Source organism: Vidua macroura, chromosome 21, assembly GCF_024509145.1.
Source record: "Vidua macroura isolate BioBank_ID:100142 chromosome 21, ASM2450914v1, whole genome shotgun sequence".
In the NCBI taxonomy this organism is placed as follows: Eukaryota; Metazoa; Chordata; class Aves; order Passeriformes; family Viduidae; genus Vidua; species Vidua macroura.
This window is the reverse complement of record NC_071591.1, coordinates 11,133,077-11,150,178: the sequence shown is the minus strand read 5'-3', so window position 1 is coordinate 11,150,178 and position 17,102 is coordinate 11,133,077. Positions and strand designations below refer to the sequence as shown.

The window sequence follows — 17,102 nt, the reverse complement described above, 5'->3', positions numbered from 1 at the left end:
GGTGGGGCCTGAGAAGCTTCCTCAAGCTAACCTGCCCAACAGGGACAGACAAGGCCAGGTCCAGGGGCTGCCAACTCCCATCCTGCCAAGGCCTGGCCACCCTCACCTCTGGTCACTTCCAGTTATGTTCATCTGTCCCACTACCCCCTCCCTCCAGCATGGACACATCCCCGACAGCCCTGGAACAGCAGCCTGGCACTCAAGGCACAGCCAGCAATCCCCAGGGCTGCCATGGGCACCCCCAAGAGACCCCACAGCCCGGGCTTCCCTCTGCCAAGAGCCACCGATGCTGTTCTGCTCAGACCTTCATCATACCAGGGATCCGGCCTGAATTTATGCACTGGGAAGAATAAAATCAGGGCCACACCCCATAGCAGTCCCTGGAACAGCTCAGCCACACTAGGCAAGGTCCAAAGCCATCATGGGCTGGGAACAAGGCCTTACAAAGGTGCCACTGACCAGGGACAGTGCCTGGTCATGCTGCAGGTCTCCCTGCACCCACCATCCACCCATAAGTGGCCTGGCCAAGCCCTCACCTAAATAATTATTATTATTTATGAATAAATTAATAAAGTCTGCCTATGAATATGAAAGTCTGTCTACACTGTGAATGAAGTCTGTCCCAAAACCACAGCTGTACCCTACTGCAATCCTGCTCCTGAACAGCCCCTGCTGCCAGGGACAATAGGGACACTCCCAGGCCACCAAGATTCATGGGCAGAACACAGAACTGCTCCAGTAGTCAAGTCCCAGCCCAGAGGCCTCAGTCAAACCTGGAGTCTCTGCATCCCACCCCACCCTGCAGCACTGGGTTTGCTGCTCCACCTATTGCCGGCGGAGCCTATGGTGGCAAGGACTGACCCAGGGGAGCACCTGCAGCACTAAGCTGTGCCAAAAGACAGCTGCTGGCGCCCATACTCTCTCTCTGAGGCTGGGAGAAGCCCAGCAACCCCCAACTCTGCCTGCTCCTGCGTGAACACCCAGCAGCTGCTCCAGTCCCCCAGCCTCTGGCTGCTGCATTAAGATCACCCCAGTGGGAGCTGGTTTCTCACAGCGAAACATTCATCTGCGGCCATTGCCAGGACAGATTCGCACTGGGGAACCCACTGCCGAATGCCAGGTGCAGCTGCCACACAGGACCTGGCTCTGCCCTGGCCAGCCACCACCGGCAGCTCAGACCAGCACTGCTCAGAGAGGGCAGAGCTCCCCACGGAGTGGGCAGAGTGATGGCCCTGTGCAGATCAGGGACAGCAAGTGACTCTGGGATTCACACACAGCAGTAGCACAAGGAAGGAGCTGATATACACAGGGCACCTGCATCCTCAGGGCACAGCTGTCCTAGGAACTGCATCAAATACATCCATGAGCACCCGTGGCACTGGGACCAGCTCTCGTCCTGGTTCACAGCTGGGTCCCCTGCACTCACAGCATCACTGGGTGGGCAAGGAGGGGCTGCTCTATACCCTACCACCCTGCCTGAAGCAGTGACACTCCAGCAACAGTCTGTATAGATGGAGGCGATGGGGTCTGGGCTTCTCATCCTCCTCCTCTGGCCACAGCTTCCTGCACTGCACCCCTGTGCTGCCCACAGGGTTGGTAGGGAGGGTCACAGAGAAATGGGTCCCCAAAAGCTGTGTGCACCCCCACTCTGTAACCCGATGGCCATGGAAGTCAGGGCCAGGTCAGCCGGTGTGTGCCAGGGCCCAGCTGTGCCAGGCTGCTCATCCTTATGGGCAAGGGTCCGGCACAGCCCCTGCTGTGGCCATGCAACTCTGCCCAGGGTAAAGAGGGGAGATGACTCAGCCAAACAGCATCATCCCCCTCATCCATTCTGGGGGCACTGGGGCTGTCAGTGCAGGGAAACCTGCCTGCAGCGCCAAGCTCATCCCTGCTCCTGTCACAGGGGCCTCTGCTGCTTCGGTTACCGGGACACGGGGTCTGGTGCTGGCGGCTGCCGGTGAGGAACAGGAGGATCGGGCCTGTGGGATATTTGGGAAGGGAAAAGCCATGCCAGCTTGCGAGCAGCGGCTCGTTCCCCTCCCCCATCCGCTAAAAATAACCGGCCTCCCTCGGGCCGCGCACCCACCCCCGGCTCGCAACTGCGGGATCCCTCGGCGGGCTGATGGATGACCCCACACAGGGAGCCTGCGACAGGGTGGCAGCAGCCCCGAGGCCCCAGCACGGTCTTGCCCCTTCTGCGAGCCCGCGAGGGACACACACCAGCCCCCCGGCCCCCAACCCCACGAAGTTGCCTTTTCTCCAGCCCACGGAAGATAGGCGGTTCCGACCCACATATGGACCGAAAACCTATTTATACCCGGCGGGTATCGGGGCTCGAGGAGCGATCCCACCCGGGGGGGGCGACATCCAGCTCCGGTCCTGGGCTCCTCCTGCGACCCCCGGGACCGGTAGGCCTCACGGACACGACAGCGAAGCGGGAGAGCCCCAACTGTTGCTGCCACACAGGGGCCCGGGGGCGCGCCGGGCCGGAGGATTCGTGCACGGATGGCCCGAAGCAGGCGGACATCGCCGGGCCAAGGGCCTGGGGGGACCCTCCGGCACCGCTTCCGCGCAGGGCCCGGCCTTGCCCCTCGGGGCTGCAGGGCCCCCCCCGCCCCCGCTCACCGGGCTGCGCCGCTTCAGTGTCACGTTCTTCCAGAGCAGAAGATGGAGCTGATGCAGGAACCCCATGGTCGGGTCGGGCTGGCCCTGCCGAAGGGCCGCGCTGCGCTCAGCTCCGCGGTCACCCGCCGCCCACCGCCATCCCCTCCCAGCCGGCGTCTACTGCCTGCCGTGGGTCGCCGGCCTCGGCCCAGGCCTGGCTCCGCCGCACCCGCCCCGACCCTGCGCAGCACCAGCACCACCCCCGGCCCGCAGCGGCCGCCCCTTAAAGGCACCGCCGGACCCGCCCGCTCCGCCCACACGGCGGCCCCGGCACGGCGGGGCCCGGGCCTGGCTCATCCCGGCAACAGCGGCCCCGGTGCTAACTGTACAGAGCGGGGCTGCTGCCCCAGGGGCCGGGGAATCCTCGCTCCCCTCGAGCTGCCGCCCTCCCGCCCCTCAGCCATACACAGGTCACCTCCGCGCTTCTGCCCCTGGTGCTCCCCCAGGACAGGAAGGACTAGCCCGTGGCTGCGGGATCTGTGTACCAGGGTGTCACGGCTGTCCCTCCTCTTGGATGCTGCCCACCCTGCTCCTGCCTGACCTGTCCCACGGGCATGTGCAGGGTGTTTTGGGATGGACCAACCTGCTGCCACATCTGTCTCCTGGCAGCTCTGAACCCAGGGCTGGATGCCCTCAGCAGTAAGGACTGAACCAGGCCAGCTCTCCTCTTTAATCCCATCCACTCTTCTTCTATCCATCCTTCCATCCATCCTTTTTCCTGCCATTCATCCATCCTTCCTCCTATCCATATTTCCTTCCATCTGTCCATCTATCCTTCTTTCCATCCTTCCTTCCATCCTTTCTTCTTTCTTTTCCTCCTTCCTGCCATTTTTTTTCTTCTTTCCATCTGTCCTTGCTTCCATCCATTCCCCCATCCTTCTTCCCCTCCCTTTTCCTGTCCCTCTGGTTCTCTCCGTTTCCCACCTGTCCCTCCCTCTTCCTGCTCTCCCTTAACCTTCTCTCCCCCTTCCCTCTCCTTTCCTCCAGCTCTCGGTAACCATCTCACACTCCATGCTCTTCATGGCCAAGTGTAGCCAGCAGCAGTGAATCTCTCTCTGGCTGCCCCAGCCCCAGTGGTGCTGCCAAGGGTGCCTGTGCTCAGGGCAGGTCCTTTGGCAGCTGCCCGGGGCTAACAAAAGCTCTCCTTGTCCAACACAAAGCAGCATTATTCCCCAAACTTCTGGGCAAAACACTGCTGAGGTCCAGGAGGACAAAGGATGCCTAGTGATGTGGTGGTGGAGAGGCTCTGTGTGCCTAGCTCCATGCTCTGGTAAGGATGACTGGTTTGTGAGGGTTGCTGGGTGCGGCGGCAGGGCTACGGGCAGCAGAGATGCCCAGAACTGAGGGGAGCTGGGCTTTTACTAGGTCCCTGGGGAAGGAGGGATGCAGTCACCCTAGACTCCTCACAAAGAATTGTGCGTGGTTTACCCACAGCCCACACAAGGAGCATCTCCAAGCCCCTGTCCTGCAGCAGGGTCCCCAGCTTGGAGGGGCACAGTGAGGGGACCCATGGGTGGGTCAAAGCCCTGACCTGGGTCTCCTGCACCTTCCTTCCTGCTGTCCCTGGGTGGGTCTTGGGGAGCTTCACAGTTGCTCTTCTGTTTGACCATGGCCATGGAAACCCCAAGAAGCCAGCAAGGGACAGACCCAGCAGTGTACCATGGGGCAGCACAGACCCAGAGACACTGTGGCAAAAATCCTCCAAGGACCCAGGGCCTGAAGCCCAAGGCCCAACCCCTCCCAGGGCTAGAAGCTCCAAAGACCTTGTGGCCTATGGACAAGGCCCATGGACAAGGGGTCCTGAAGACTTGGGAGCATGGAGCCCTGAGCACCTCTGAGGGGACTTCCTTGCAGGGTGACCAAGCTCCTGTCTCTGTATGAAGTCATCTGCAGATGGCAGTACCCACACACACATACACACACACGTCTCTCTGCTCTGTGCTGGTGCTGTCCAGTATTCCTGATGGTCTCATGTCCTGGCCCCTGGCCTTGATCTCTGCCCAACCCACCAGGCAGCACTGGCCCTGGCTCCCTGCCTGGCTCAGAGCCATGTCCCTTGAGCCACAGGGTCAGGGTGTTTGGATCCACTGGCTGCAAGTCCTCCCAGGGCATTGTCCCTGCACACAGGGTGTCCTGGGGCAGTACCCACACATGACAGCTATTAAGTGCCGGGGGAAAGCTCCCTGCTGCTCTATCTTGAATACCCTATGGAAATGCTGTCTCCAGTGCTGTCCTCCATGGAGGAGAATGACCCCAGCCCATGTGGCCCTGGGTTCTCAAGCTATGGGGCAGCAGCAGGATGATGCTGAATGCTCCAGCCAGGCAGAGACTACTGCCCACAGACAGCAAAGCTAGGACAGGCAAGGCTGGGAATGGTGCCCTGGGAATGGACTGTAGTATCTGGGCTCTCAATCATGCAGGGGAAGAAATGCGGCTTTTCTAGGAGTGAGAAAAGATGACAGGAAATGGACATGGCTATGGAAGAAGGAGCACCCTCCCTTGGGGTTGCAGTTGGCCTTTGAGGGCTCCTAGGGTGTCATTGAAACCACAGAGCCCTGCTATACCGTGGCATGGTGGCATGGCATTGTGCCCAACAGGGATCCCAAGAGGCTAGCAGCCAGCAGGAATGAGGGTGCAGATCCTAGGGGCACTGGAGCAGCCTGAGAACCCCCAGGGAGCCCTGTTTGGAGCCCTGTTCCCAGCTCCGTGTGTGCCAAGGCGTAGGGCATACCCTTGCCAGCTTCAGGGACAGTGCTGCACACCTTGATGCTTCTCCCCTTGCCTCTGCCTCAGTTTCCCCATCTCATTTTGCCTGCCAGGGCTTTCATGGAGACTTGGGTGCTGAACAGCAATGCCAGCAAAGGACAAAACTGAGTCAGACATAGAGCAGGGCAGAACTGGGACAGAAGCAGAGAAGACAGCTCTCTGTGTGCACACAGCTGAGGCTCACATGTGCCTGCTTCCCCTTTTGGCTGGAAACGTCCCAGACAGGACAGTGCCCAGAGCTTGGTGGCACTTCAGGGCTGTTAGTTGATGTTTTCAGGATGAGTCAGTGGGAGTTGATATCCTGTTTGCAACCAAGCTGCGGTGGCAGATGGGTGGCACCGTGTCAAGACTGAGGGCACCTACCCAGCCACAGGGCACCCACCTTGTTCTGGGCCATGCACCCGCCATGGGGTGCCCATTTGGCCAGAAGGTACCCACCCTACCATGGGGCACCCACCCAGTCACAGGGTACCCACCCCCCAGCGCAGTGCAGGGGAAGTGCTGGGAGTGGGGTGTGCCAGCTGACACATGGGGCAGGAAGGACCTGCTCTGGGGCTAGGACAAGGCAAAACTGAAAAAAGAGGAAGCCCTCAAGTGCCCCAGCCCAGCCCAGCAGCACCCAGGCAGACGCATCTGGCACCTCGCACACCTCCATCACAGTAAGTCTGAGTCCAACATTACTGACCACCGAGGGGAGAGGGGCTGAGAAATGGGGTGGCCCCTGCCACTGCTAGAGCAGGGGTTTTCCTTTCAGAGCATCCCCAAAATGGGGGCAACATCCCCAAAACAGAAGCAACATTCCTGCTGCTGGCAACAGAGACCTGCAGCACTGATGTGCTGAGTGGGGAACCAGCAAAGTTTTCCCAGCCCTTTCTGCTTCCCATGCCATATTTGTCTGGAGCTTAAACTTAGCTCATGCATTTTAGCAGGACAGACGGACTGGGCCAAGGTGGGGAAGGGATTTTTTTGTAGCCAAACTGCAGTGCTGGGGTGGGTGGGTGGGGTGGGTGAACTGCTGTTCAGGAGACCCCAATACTGGAGGCACTGGCTCAGCCCCAGCCGGCAGCAGGGCTTAGGCAGCCCACATGTTTCCAGAGGTTTCCACAAAAGGAGAAACCACATGTGGTGCTGAATGCTCTGAGCCTGCAGTGGGACCAGCACTTCAGAGGGGGCTTAAGCTGGTGGCTGGTCCCCAGTGCAGCCAACCATCTCCCTCTCCACCTCCGCCACTGCTCTGCTCCCAGCAGCACTGCCGGTTAAACCACAGAAGCCCGAGGCAGGCCGATGGGCACCCTGGCAGGGTGAGCATCCCACAGCTGGGGGGCCCATGTGCCTGCAAGCCGAACCCCACCAGTGGCAGCCCCAAGTGCTGCACTGTCCTCCCTGCTCTCCCTGTCCTCCCTCCCCTCTGTGCCCACACAGTGGGGCACTTGCCATCTCTGTCATCCTAAATATAAAATGTGAGTGTTTGGGCCTCAGCCTGCTGGGGCTCCTGATGCCCTTAGAGACTGGAAGTGCACCCTGACCTGGGGAAGGCACCTCGAGCCTGGGAATTTCCTTGCCATTGTCACAGGAGAATGCTGAGGTGAGTTGGCACTTCTTGGACAGGACACTGCCAAACTTGGCCCTCATCAGAGTTTTGGACTTCAGAGTCAGTCACCCCATTTCGCAGCTAAGGTGTCACCGTGGGGCTATTCAGGTGGGACTGGGACATTCCCTCTTGTCCTTTAGTGCACAGCAGTGGCAAGGCTGGCTGCATGTCAGGTTTGACCTATTCTGGGCAAAGCAAGAAGGACTGAGACTGTGGTTGTGTGTCAGGTGGGGAAACTGAGGCACAGAGCAAGCAAGGACTGCCTGTAGTGGGGCCAGCCAGGTGGGGCAGAGAGGCACAGGTGGCTACTTCCCATCCACTCTGCACCTCCCAGCAGCATTTGTGCTCCCCCAAAGGTCACTAGGGACTACAGGAACATGAACAAAGGCCACCTTGGGGCAACACCACATGCATGGGGAACTCTGTGGCACAGGGAAGCAGAGGGTCCTGGAGTGATGCTGAGGCCCAGGGTTCATGAAGAAGCCTTCCTCTGGCCCCTCTGGCCACAGTGCTTCCCCATCACTCCTCATCCCTGGCAAGCCAAGCTGATGGTCCTCAGTGGCCTCTCGTCTCTCACAGGTGTCAGCTCTGTCACCCGATGAGGTGACAGCCAACCCACCAGCATGCCCTGGGCATTGCCGCTGCGATGGTCACCATGGGGACGGCCTGGTGTGAAGGCCTTGGTCACTGCTGGGGTGTTTGTAACCACCCTCTGGAACCTGAGGTTCTTCCTCAACCCCTCCAAGGGCTCTGGAGAAGACTCTAAACACAGGGAGCCATTGGTGATCCTGGTATGGGAATGGCCCTCCAAGCAGGTCCCCAGTGTCAGCAGAGATGTGTGCCATGAGCTGTACAGCATCACAGGCTGCCAGCTCACCACAGAGCGGCAGCTCCTGCACCAGGCCAATGTGGTGGTGTTCCCCCATTCCAGGCTCCAGCCTGGCCGGGACAAATTGCCCAAGGAGAGGCTGCCAGGGCAGAACTGGGTGTGGGTCTCCCTGGAGTCCCCCTCAAACACTAGAGCTCTAGCAGCATGGAACAAGACCTTCAACTGGGTGATGACTTACAGGCAGGATTCAGACATCTTCATCCCCTATGGCAAGCTTGTGCCCAACCGGTCAGCCACTGTGAACATCCCTGCAAAGACCAACTTGGTGTCCTGGGTTATCAGCAACTACCACAGGACTCAGAAAAGAGCTGAAGTCTACAAAAATCTCTCCAGGTACCTCCATGTGAATATATATGGGAAAGCTAACAACAAGCCCCTCTGCAAGGACTGCCTCTTGTCAACAATATCCAAGTCCAAGTTCTACCTGGCCTTTGAGAACTCCATCCACCGGGACTACATCACAGAGAAACTCTGGAGGAACTCACTGCTGGCTGGCACCGTACCTGTGGTGCTGGGGCCACCCAGGGCCAACTATGAGCAGTTTGTTCCTGCAGACTCCTTCATCCATGTTAACGACTTTGGCTCCCTGGAGGAGCTGGCCACCTTCCTGAAGACCATGAACTCCAGCCGCTACCAGCAGTTCTTTGCCTGGCAGAGGAGGTTCAGTGTGAAACTCTACACTGACTGGAGGGAGCGGATCTGTGCCATCTGCACGGCCTACCCCCACCTGCCCCATGGCCACCTCTATCCTGACCTGCAGAGCTGGTTCAACTCCTAGTGTGTGCTGGGACCCTTGGTGTTGCATCGCTCTGGGGAATGGTTTCCCCCCCGCCCCCAGAGACCCCTGTAGCTGTAACCATGTTAGCTTAACCCTTCCTTCTTTTCTGGACCCGATTGGCTGGGAGCCAATTGTCCTTTCCTGAACAGGAGGGTAGAAAAGGCCATGCTCCTCCATTGTTCGCTCTCTTGCCCGCTCTTTTTCCCCCTCTTTCCCTCTTCCTCCTATGGAATAAATGTCTTGGACCACATCAGGGGTAACAGCCTCTTTTGGAATCTTTTGCCTTAACCCTGTAATATTTCCCCCCAAAGCTCTCTCAGATCTGGGCTAGGCTTGTAACTCCAGAGGGCTGAGGGGGTAAGTATTAACACCTTGGGATGAATGCAGGCAGGGGTGGGAGATGCGTGAGGCACCCCCCCTGCACACAGGATGTGAAGCAAGGACAGGAGCCCCCACTCTCCTCCCAACCCAGCTGTTGTCACACTGCAACTTCTAGCAACTCCCTATGACTTCATTTCTTGTGAAACAGGACTTATCACTCCCACCTAACACTGAACACCTTGCCAGGGTGCTGGCAGGATCAGGTGCTTTGGAAATTAATGGCACAGTGCTGCTGAGGCTGTGCATGTGGTGTGGGCAGGGCAGAGGGATGGTGGGTGGTTCAGGGCTCCCCAGCCTTCCCCTGTGATCGTCGATGTCCCTCCAACACCTGCTGAGTGCCAAAGTTCTGGCAGCAGAGGCCCTGTGGTGACATTTGAGGCTGGGCTGGAGGAGCAGGCCTCAGCCCAGGGGGGTCCATTACCCCATGGCCAGGGAGGAAGGACAGCATCTGCTCCCCCTCTTCCTGGCAACACCCATTTCCTGTCCCCCACCCCTGAGCCATGGGTGCCACTGTGCCAGTGAGGAGCCACAGGACAGCGGGTGCTCTCAGAGCAATCTCAGTGCTGCCAGGCAGGCAGAGGGACACTGTGGTTTGTCACTCCCTGCTGTGACAGGAAGCCAGTGAGCTGACAGCCTCTGGAGGCTTGCACAACCCTGAAGCAAAGCCAGTCCTGTGGGCAACTTGCACATGCACACATTGCACTGGGGAAACCCTGCACCTATGGGCACCCTGCACACCCAGCACAGAGGGCACCCTGCACCATAGGTATCCCAAGAGGAAGTACCCATCTGGGATCAGTGGTGATATCAGGGCTGAGTGACAGGATAAGGGGTAAGACATGACTGCTCCATCTGTGCCTCGTTCTTTGCCTCTCTACTCAGTGCCGTCAACTCCCTTGATATAAACAATTATTTTTGTCACAAGCTTCCTTTCCATTTTTCTTCCCTCTGGCCCTGAAGTCACCAAACTCCACCTCTACCAGCCTGTGAGCTGCTGGGTGCCCAGAAGGACTGAGAGTCAGCAGAGGGGACATCCCTTCCCTGGCACAGCCCTGGTGAGGTGGCAGCTGGATGAGCACACTGTGCTCTTCTGACTTCTGCGGCTTCAAGTTTCCGCTTTGTTTTCTGGGTCAACCAGAAGCGGAACAGGAGGGGCTGTGGGTGCCCACAGACAGATGCTGGGTACTCATGGACAGAGGGTGCCAGGGTAGCAGGAGGTGGGGGGGGGGGGGGCAGGGTCCCATGGTAGGCTGCAGCTCTTGTGTGGCTGCATGCAAAAAACGAGACAGTGAAAATGTGCAGAGAAGCAAACCTTTGGGAGATTATATCTGTCTCATATTTCTGCTCCTGACCCTGCCAGCTTCCTGCACCCCTCAAGTGCCAGGCAGCACTGGGTAGCAGCAACAGGGGGCAGTTTCCGATGGATGCCACACATGGCTGTGCCCCTACCCTGTGGGCAGGCAAATAGGAGGTTCTGGGGAGCAAGCAGGGATGCAGAAGGGTGCTGGCCCTTAAGGCTGGAATCTAGCCCAGCCCAGACTTTTGCAGGGTCCCAAGGTGCCCTGTGAGCAGCTGCCTTTGTTGCCCCTATTCCAGGCAGCCCTAGAGAGCAAAGCCCCAACTACCACTCATCAAGCTGAAAACAGGGCTTTCCAAAAGTTTCCCTACAGGCTTGATTGGGTATTTCATTCTGCTCAGGGGAAGGGGCCTTGAGAGAATGGACTGGGGGTAAGCCAACTGAGAGACTGTGGTGGGAAAAAGTGAAGAGTCATCCCCCAGACATCCCCACTCTCACCAGCTCAGCTCCCAGTGCCCAATAGACATGCATGGCTGGGTTGTTACCACCCCACGAGAGACTGCCTCAGCTGGACCACATATGGCAACTTCCATCCCTCCCCTGTCAGCACCACACTACAATGAGGACAGCCTCAGTTTTCCAGACCTCTTCCCCACCCACCCTGCTACATCCTCCTTAGTCCTTCTTTGTCCCTGCCAGCTGCTGGAGCAGCCTACAAGTAAGCTCACACTGCTTCCAACCTTCCCAGAAGCAGTTACAGCAAACCAGCAGCTTGAAGTGGGTGGAAGATGACCCCCTCCCTTCACTTTTGACCCCCTCTGCTCTGGGGGGCAACAGCTCTGACAAATTGGTACCACTCCAGGACCAAGCTGCCACCAGTTGTGGAGGGAGACCAAGCTGCAGGCAGCCAAGAGCTGAATGTTGCTGGCATGATGGGGACATGTCCACCTTCTTAGGGTGCCTTGCTCCAGCCCTGCTGTGCCCCTGCATGCAGCCAACCCTCAACTGCTGGGCTTTGGGAGCAGGGATGCAAGGAAAGGGTTAACTCATTCTTGCCTCAAAGAACTCTGAGGTTTATTTCACTGCCAGAGGAAATGTGATTAAGAACAAAAAAAATTTAAAATCATCATTAACTACAGCAGGCTGGAAAGTGTGGGGTGCTAGCAGCATGGACAGGGTGGTGTAAGCCCCCTGGGCTGGGCCCTCCAGGGAAAGGTGGTCTCTGGGCAGCTGGGATGGGGCGGGGGACAGCGGCTGTAGAGCGGGGGGGTGGGGGCTTGGGAGTGATGCTGGGCACAAAGCACTGGGGAGGACCCCCCATCCCAAACAAGCCTTATCAGCTGCCCCACAGAGCAGTGAAGCTCTCTTGTGCCACAGGGTGAGGGGTGGTGGGGGGCTCATCTTCTCTTCTTGCCCCAGCCCTTGGCTCATCATGGCCGCCCAGGAGGGTGGGCAGAGCCACCAGAGCCATTGGCCCTGCGCATGGCACCCCAGCCATTCTCTACATGACAGGGCGGAAGGAGACACCTGGGAAACTAGATCACTACAACAATTTTTGCTTTTTAAAAACTACAACCAAAAACCTTTAAAAAAAAAAATAAAACCACCACCTCCCCCCACCCTTCCCAAAATCTAAAAAATACTTTTTTCTGCGTCTCGCAGGAGAGCAGCTGGGCTGGGGCCAGGCACAGGCTCAAGAGCCCTGGGCACATGTGGCTTCAGAGGGTGCAGTGGGGCAGGAGGAGCTGCCCCCAGGAGAGGTCAGAGAGGGGCCAACACTGCTGGGACCAGTAAGCTCACATAACAGGGAAGGGCTGGGAGCATCTGCAGAGAGCAGGCACCATCCCTGGGTCAGGCTCTCAGCCCCTCGCACCCCAAAAGCTGCACACATCAGCCCAGCGAGCAGAAGCAGGGCTATGCCTGTGTGAGCCAAAGGCAAGGGGGGCTGCCTCAGAGCCCCAGCCCACCTGCAGTGAGCCCACAGCCCCTGGTTCAGTGGCTGCTGTTACTCATGGAGAGCCCAGGCTGCAGCGCTTGTGGGAACATCTCAGCTTTGTGGAAGGTCGGCATGTAGACAGGAGGGGAGGGTGCCAGGCTGTAGCCCTGGGATGTCACTGGGATGGGCAGAGTGGAGGGCACCAGGGGCTGGTTCATGTCATACATCATCCCCTCTGCCTCGTTGCTGTAGGGCAGCAGCAGCCGTTTGCCTTTCTGACGCCGGTTGCAGAACCAGACCCGGACCACCTGTGGGAAGGGAGACAGAGAAGGGTGAGGGGGTGACCCAGGCACACCATGTGGGTGACAAGGAGTTCCTTCTGCTGGTGGCATCTCCACAGCACCCCAACCTGTCAGCGCAGCCACCTCCCTGTCACAACTCCTTGCTAGGCTCAGTTCAAACAAATTTCAGCCATGACCACTTTCCCACCGCTTCCAGAGTTGAGAGATGACAAAAATGGCATACATTAAATAGGAAAGAAGATAACAAATCGAAAGAAAGGCTTCTCTCCAAAGGCTGGTAGTATAGCTAGATGAAGTCAATACGCAAACTTGTGCATTGCTAGTGGGTTGTGTTTTTTTTTTCTTCTGGTGCATTTCCACTTCAGAAGAAAAACATTGTAACTATTCGTGTGGGTTCTTGGGATCAAAAATCAGCTTCTCCAGAGATGAATTAGTATGAAAAAATTACTTTATCGGATTACTTTCACATATTTATGTACATATACACAAACATAGATGCCTGTAGTTGGGTCTGGGAACTATTTTTGTCTCTCTTCAGTTTTAAATATTAAATCTGTGAACAAAAGCCTTCTCTGGAACCAAGTGGGTTTTTCTTTTTCATATTGATGAACCATATATATCCTAACTGTCTGGCACAGCTAAAGGGAAGTTTACATCTCTTCATATGTACTTCATTTTGCTCTGAGCTAAAGTATCAAACTGTCAGGTGCTCAGGAGCTGACATCATTAGGGCACCCATCTTCCCCACCCTCCCAACCTACATCTTTATCCAGGTTGAGGTCCTCAGCGATCTGGGAGATCTCCTGTGGACTGGGCTTCACACACTTGCGGAAGAAGCTCTCCAGTGTCCCTTTCACATTGGTCTCAATGCTGGTCCTGCGTTTTCTCTTCCGGGCTTGCGCTAGTACTTGCTCTGCATTGCACATCTGGGAATGAGAGAGGGATAATGTTTTGTTACCAGGTGGAAGAGTCTCCACCAGGCTTGGGACACATGTGTAGCTGGCTGCAGAGCTTGGGGTACAGATTGTGTCCCTGTGACTCTCCACTGAGCATCATTCCACTGTGACTGGGGCCATTCCCAGTGTGCCAGCACTGCCAGCAGTGAGGCTGGACACATATTTCTGCATCCCTCACAGGTTTCCCAGGGAGTAGCAAGTGGCACAATCAGTCTATCTGAGATTCCAGCAGGACCTGGCTACTCAAAATGGGAGCTGCCACAATCACAACGTGTCTGCAGGGGGATTGGGCTTCCTCCCCCAGCCTGACAGAAGATGAAACCCAGTGGTTTGCCCTCAAGCCATGCAGCAAGATGGTGCTGTGGCACAAGATGCCTTCTGTTCCCCTCTTCTCTCCCTGAAAGCACCTGGGAGAGAGGGAGGAGAATGGGTTATCAGCAGCTACCTGGCTCAGGGCTTGCAGGTACCTGGCTCCCAGCCCCCTCAGCCCTGCACCTCTTGCATGTTGTCTGTGTTCTCCGCCTCGTTGAGCCAGCGCTGCAGCAGCGGCTTTAGCTTGCACATGTTCTTGAAGCTGAGCTGGAGCGCTTCGAAGCGGCAGATGGTTGTCTGGCTGAACATCTTCCCTGCACGGGCAAGGCAGGCAGAGTATTACACACCACACAGCTTCCCTTGCCAGCAACTCCCCAGGATCACCCCCAAGACTGCCCTGTTCCTGGGACACCAGGAAAGGCATTCTCCCTGTTCCTTCAACAGGGATTTAAAGCCCTAAAATACGTCTCAGTAAGCAACTGTAGCTATTTTAAACCAGTTCCCTGTGAGCTCGAAGCTCACCGCAGACCTGGAGATACCCCTCCAGGAGCCCCGCCCCGGGACTGGGGATTGATGCTTCCTTTGCAGGTCGTTAAGGAGCAGAAATCATTGTCCAAAGTGATTTCAAACCCCTCGCGGGCCTCTCCCTTCCCACCGACTATGGGGTAACGCAAGGGCTTCCCCCCCACCCCCCCCCCCCGCCTCCGACCCCTCACCGTAGAGGGTGCCCAGCGCCAGCCCCACGTCAGCCTGGGTGAAGCCCAGCATGATGCGCTTGTGCTTGAGGTCCTTGGCGAACTGCTCCAGCTCTCCTGAGGTTGGTGCATCCTGGCAAGGGCAGAAAGACACTGAGAAGGGACAACTCGCGCCCAGGGTCCAGGGTCTGTTGGGGTCCCCGAAGGACAGCGGCAGAAGAGGGCTCGGCTGAGCCCTCGGGAGCACTGACACCGACCAGGCTCATACAGGATCCATCCCGACCGCGCACACTGCTCAGCTCGACCCAATCTGGCACGGCGGCGGCCAAGGGTAGCACAAGTGCACCAAGAGCTCCTGCTCTGCCTCAACACGCCTTGGAAATGTTCCCTTTGTCCTCTGGCTCGCTCCCTCTTGGCCTGGCCAGAGGCAGCACAAATGATCACACTGGCTGAGTCCTAGGTTTGCCCCATTCTCACTCATCCACGACACGTGCGCACGGGGACGTTCAGTTCTCCCGCGGCATGGGCCACTTCCCCACGGCTCTCGGGCTGAGGCAGCCCCTCACCAGCCTCTCTCCCGCCTGCGTCCGGAGCAGGGAAAAGACTCCCGTGAAGAGAGGGACAAAAGCGCCCCTGAGCCGCATGAGATTGAAGCATCTCTTTGCTACCAGCCGGCTCTTCCGTTCTGGCAAACGGCTACCCAGGCGCTTCCCACCTTTCCTGCCACGCAGCCTTCAGCCTCTACGGGGTCATTTTGAAGCCTTTTACCCAGTTTCCACGTTTTCAGCGGGGTTTCGGGTTTTTCAGGAGTTTTTCCTGTCACCGAGCCACGGCTATTAGCTTCTGACGTTTAATCGGCACCGGTAAACTCAGAGCATCCCTCCCACGGAGGAGGGATGCCGTCCCAGATCACCATCCTGCAGCTAGAAAATACCATTCACGACCACTTCCCACCCAGAGCGGCCAGTTGCGGCCCGAGGACACACACGGATCGATCGTGGCGTGGACCTCCCGCAGCTCCGACCCGCTGGCGGCAATGCGAATTCTCCCAACCCCATCAGGCCCCCGGCATCGGCCGCCGCTGCTCTTCTCGGGGCGGGATCGCGATACGTCAACATTGAAAAATATTAAAAACTAGCGCAAACCACAAATTTAGTCGTGCCGGGAACCAGCCCTGCTGCCCCCGTCCTCCTCCCGCCCTCATCTCCGGGCTGTCTCTGCCCCAGCAAACTTCAGTGCCCGAGGAGCTTCGTTCGGGAGCAGCGGCCGGGGACGCAGCCGACCGAAGGGGACTGAGGGAGCTGGCCAGGAGCCCTCGGTGACCGCGCTGCGCTGCCCCGAGTATCACGCCGGAGCCGACCTTCCATATCGCCACCCGGGACGGCCCCGCCGCATCGCGTAGGGGAAGCTGCTCTCCCGAGTTCCCAAGACTCCCCTATCTTACCCCAAAGCAGTCTCCCCAAGACTCTCCCTCTGCGGAGAGTCTGACACATGCGGGACGAGCCCCAGCGCTGGGTCAGGGCTTCTCCCGGGGGCACCCGACGGTGGTCCCCGACAGGTGGCACCGGCGGGTCTCGGCGGTATACGAGAGCAGCCGGGCAGCTCCTGCCGTCGGGGCGGTGAACCGCGGCTCCAGACGGGAAGGAAAGCCCCATGGGCACACTGTGTGCAGACGGCGGGAGAGGGGCAGCGCAGCCCGCCCCGTCCCCGTCCCGTCGGGTCTCACCTCCTCACCACTGTCGCTGGAGTGTCCGCCCTCGCTGGCGGCGCCGCTGGAGCTGCCGCTGCTGCCCAGCCCCGACGGGCCGCCGGAGCCCGGCTGCAGCGCGGCGGGGCAGAGCTGGGGGCCAGGGAAGGCAGGGGCAGCCGGGCCAGGGAAGGGCGGCCCGGGCAGGGCGGCGGGGCCGGAGGGAGCCGGGCCGGCCCAGGGCGGAGGCGGCCAGGCCGGGCCGCAGCAAGCGGCGGTGCGGGCCTCGGGCTCGGGTTGGCTGCAGGGCCGGCCCGGCCGTGCCTCCACCTTGGCGGACGGCGCGGGGGCGGGCGGGGGCAGCCAGGCGCGGGCCGGCGGCGGGTCGCGGGCGGGCTCGGGCTCGGCGGTGGCGGCGAAGGGGAAGAAGAGCGGCTGAGCGGGCGCCCCGTCGAAGCTGCCGCGGGGAAAGGGCGGTCCGGCGTCGGTCAGAAGGCCGAAAGGGGCGGCCGGCAGCCCCCCGTCCGGGCTGAACATGCTGCCCGCTGCCCTAGGGCTCCATGCGGGGGCTGCCGGCCGCTGCCTCCCTGCTGGGGCGCCGCTGGGGCCTCTGAGAGCGGCGGGGCCGGGCCGGACCGGATGGAGATGGGCCCCGGCCCCATTGGGCCCCGCATCGGTGGGTCGGGCGTGAACTTGATCCCCCAGGGGGGCGGGGGGCACAGAGAGAAGGTGCTGTGGGAGGGGGCTGCGCCGGCCCGCACCCAGCGCCGGCGGGGAGGTGGACGGGGCGGCCCCGATGGGACAGGGAGGGGGGGGATACCGATCTTGCCGCGGGGCCTGGCACCCCT

General features: G+C 59.2%; 3 protein-coding genes across 3 annotated transcripts in view; 1 reads left to right on the top strand and 2 right to left on the bottom strand.

The window, feature by feature from the left end:
- ABCA2 (ATP binding cassette subfamily A member 2) overlaps nt 1-2,775 on the bottom strand; it is a 33,134-nt gene extending 30,359 nt beyond the window's left edge. The window contains exon 1 of the mRNA XM_053996095.1: nt 2,626-2,775. Coding sequence (XP_053852070.1) covers nt 2,626-2,691 — 66 coding nt within the window. The 5' untranslated portion in view covers nt 2,692-2,775. The remainder of the gene's footprint in view (nt 1-2,625) is intronic.
- Nucleotides 2,776-2,997: 222 nt separating this feature from the next.
- FUT7 (fucosyltransferase 7) lies at nt 2,998-8,941 on the top strand. The gene is made up of 2 exons (XM_053996094.1): nt 2,998-6,089; nt 7,601-8,941. Exon 2 carries the CDS (start codon nt 7,645-7,647, stop codon nt 8,686-8,688), a length of 1,044 nt encoding a protein of 347 aa, XP_053852069.1. The 5' UTR covers nt 2,998-6,089; nt 7,601-7,644; the 3' UTR covers nt 8,689-8,941.
- A 2,482-nt stretch (nt 8,942-11,423) lies between these two features.
- LOC128817718 (POU domain, class 5, transcription factor 3-like) lies at nt 11,424-17,102 on the bottom strand. The gene is made up of 5 exons (XM_053996480.1): nt 16,294-17,102; nt 14,589-14,700; nt 14,056-14,186; nt 13,366-13,530; nt 11,424-12,610 (listed from the first exon to the last, which is right to left on the bottom strand). Exons 1-5 carry the CDS (start codon nt 16,789-16,791, stop codon nt 12,359-12,361), a joined length of 1,158 nt encoding a protein of 385 aa, XP_053852455.1. The 5' UTR covers nt 16,792-17,102; the 3' UTR covers nt 11,424-12,358.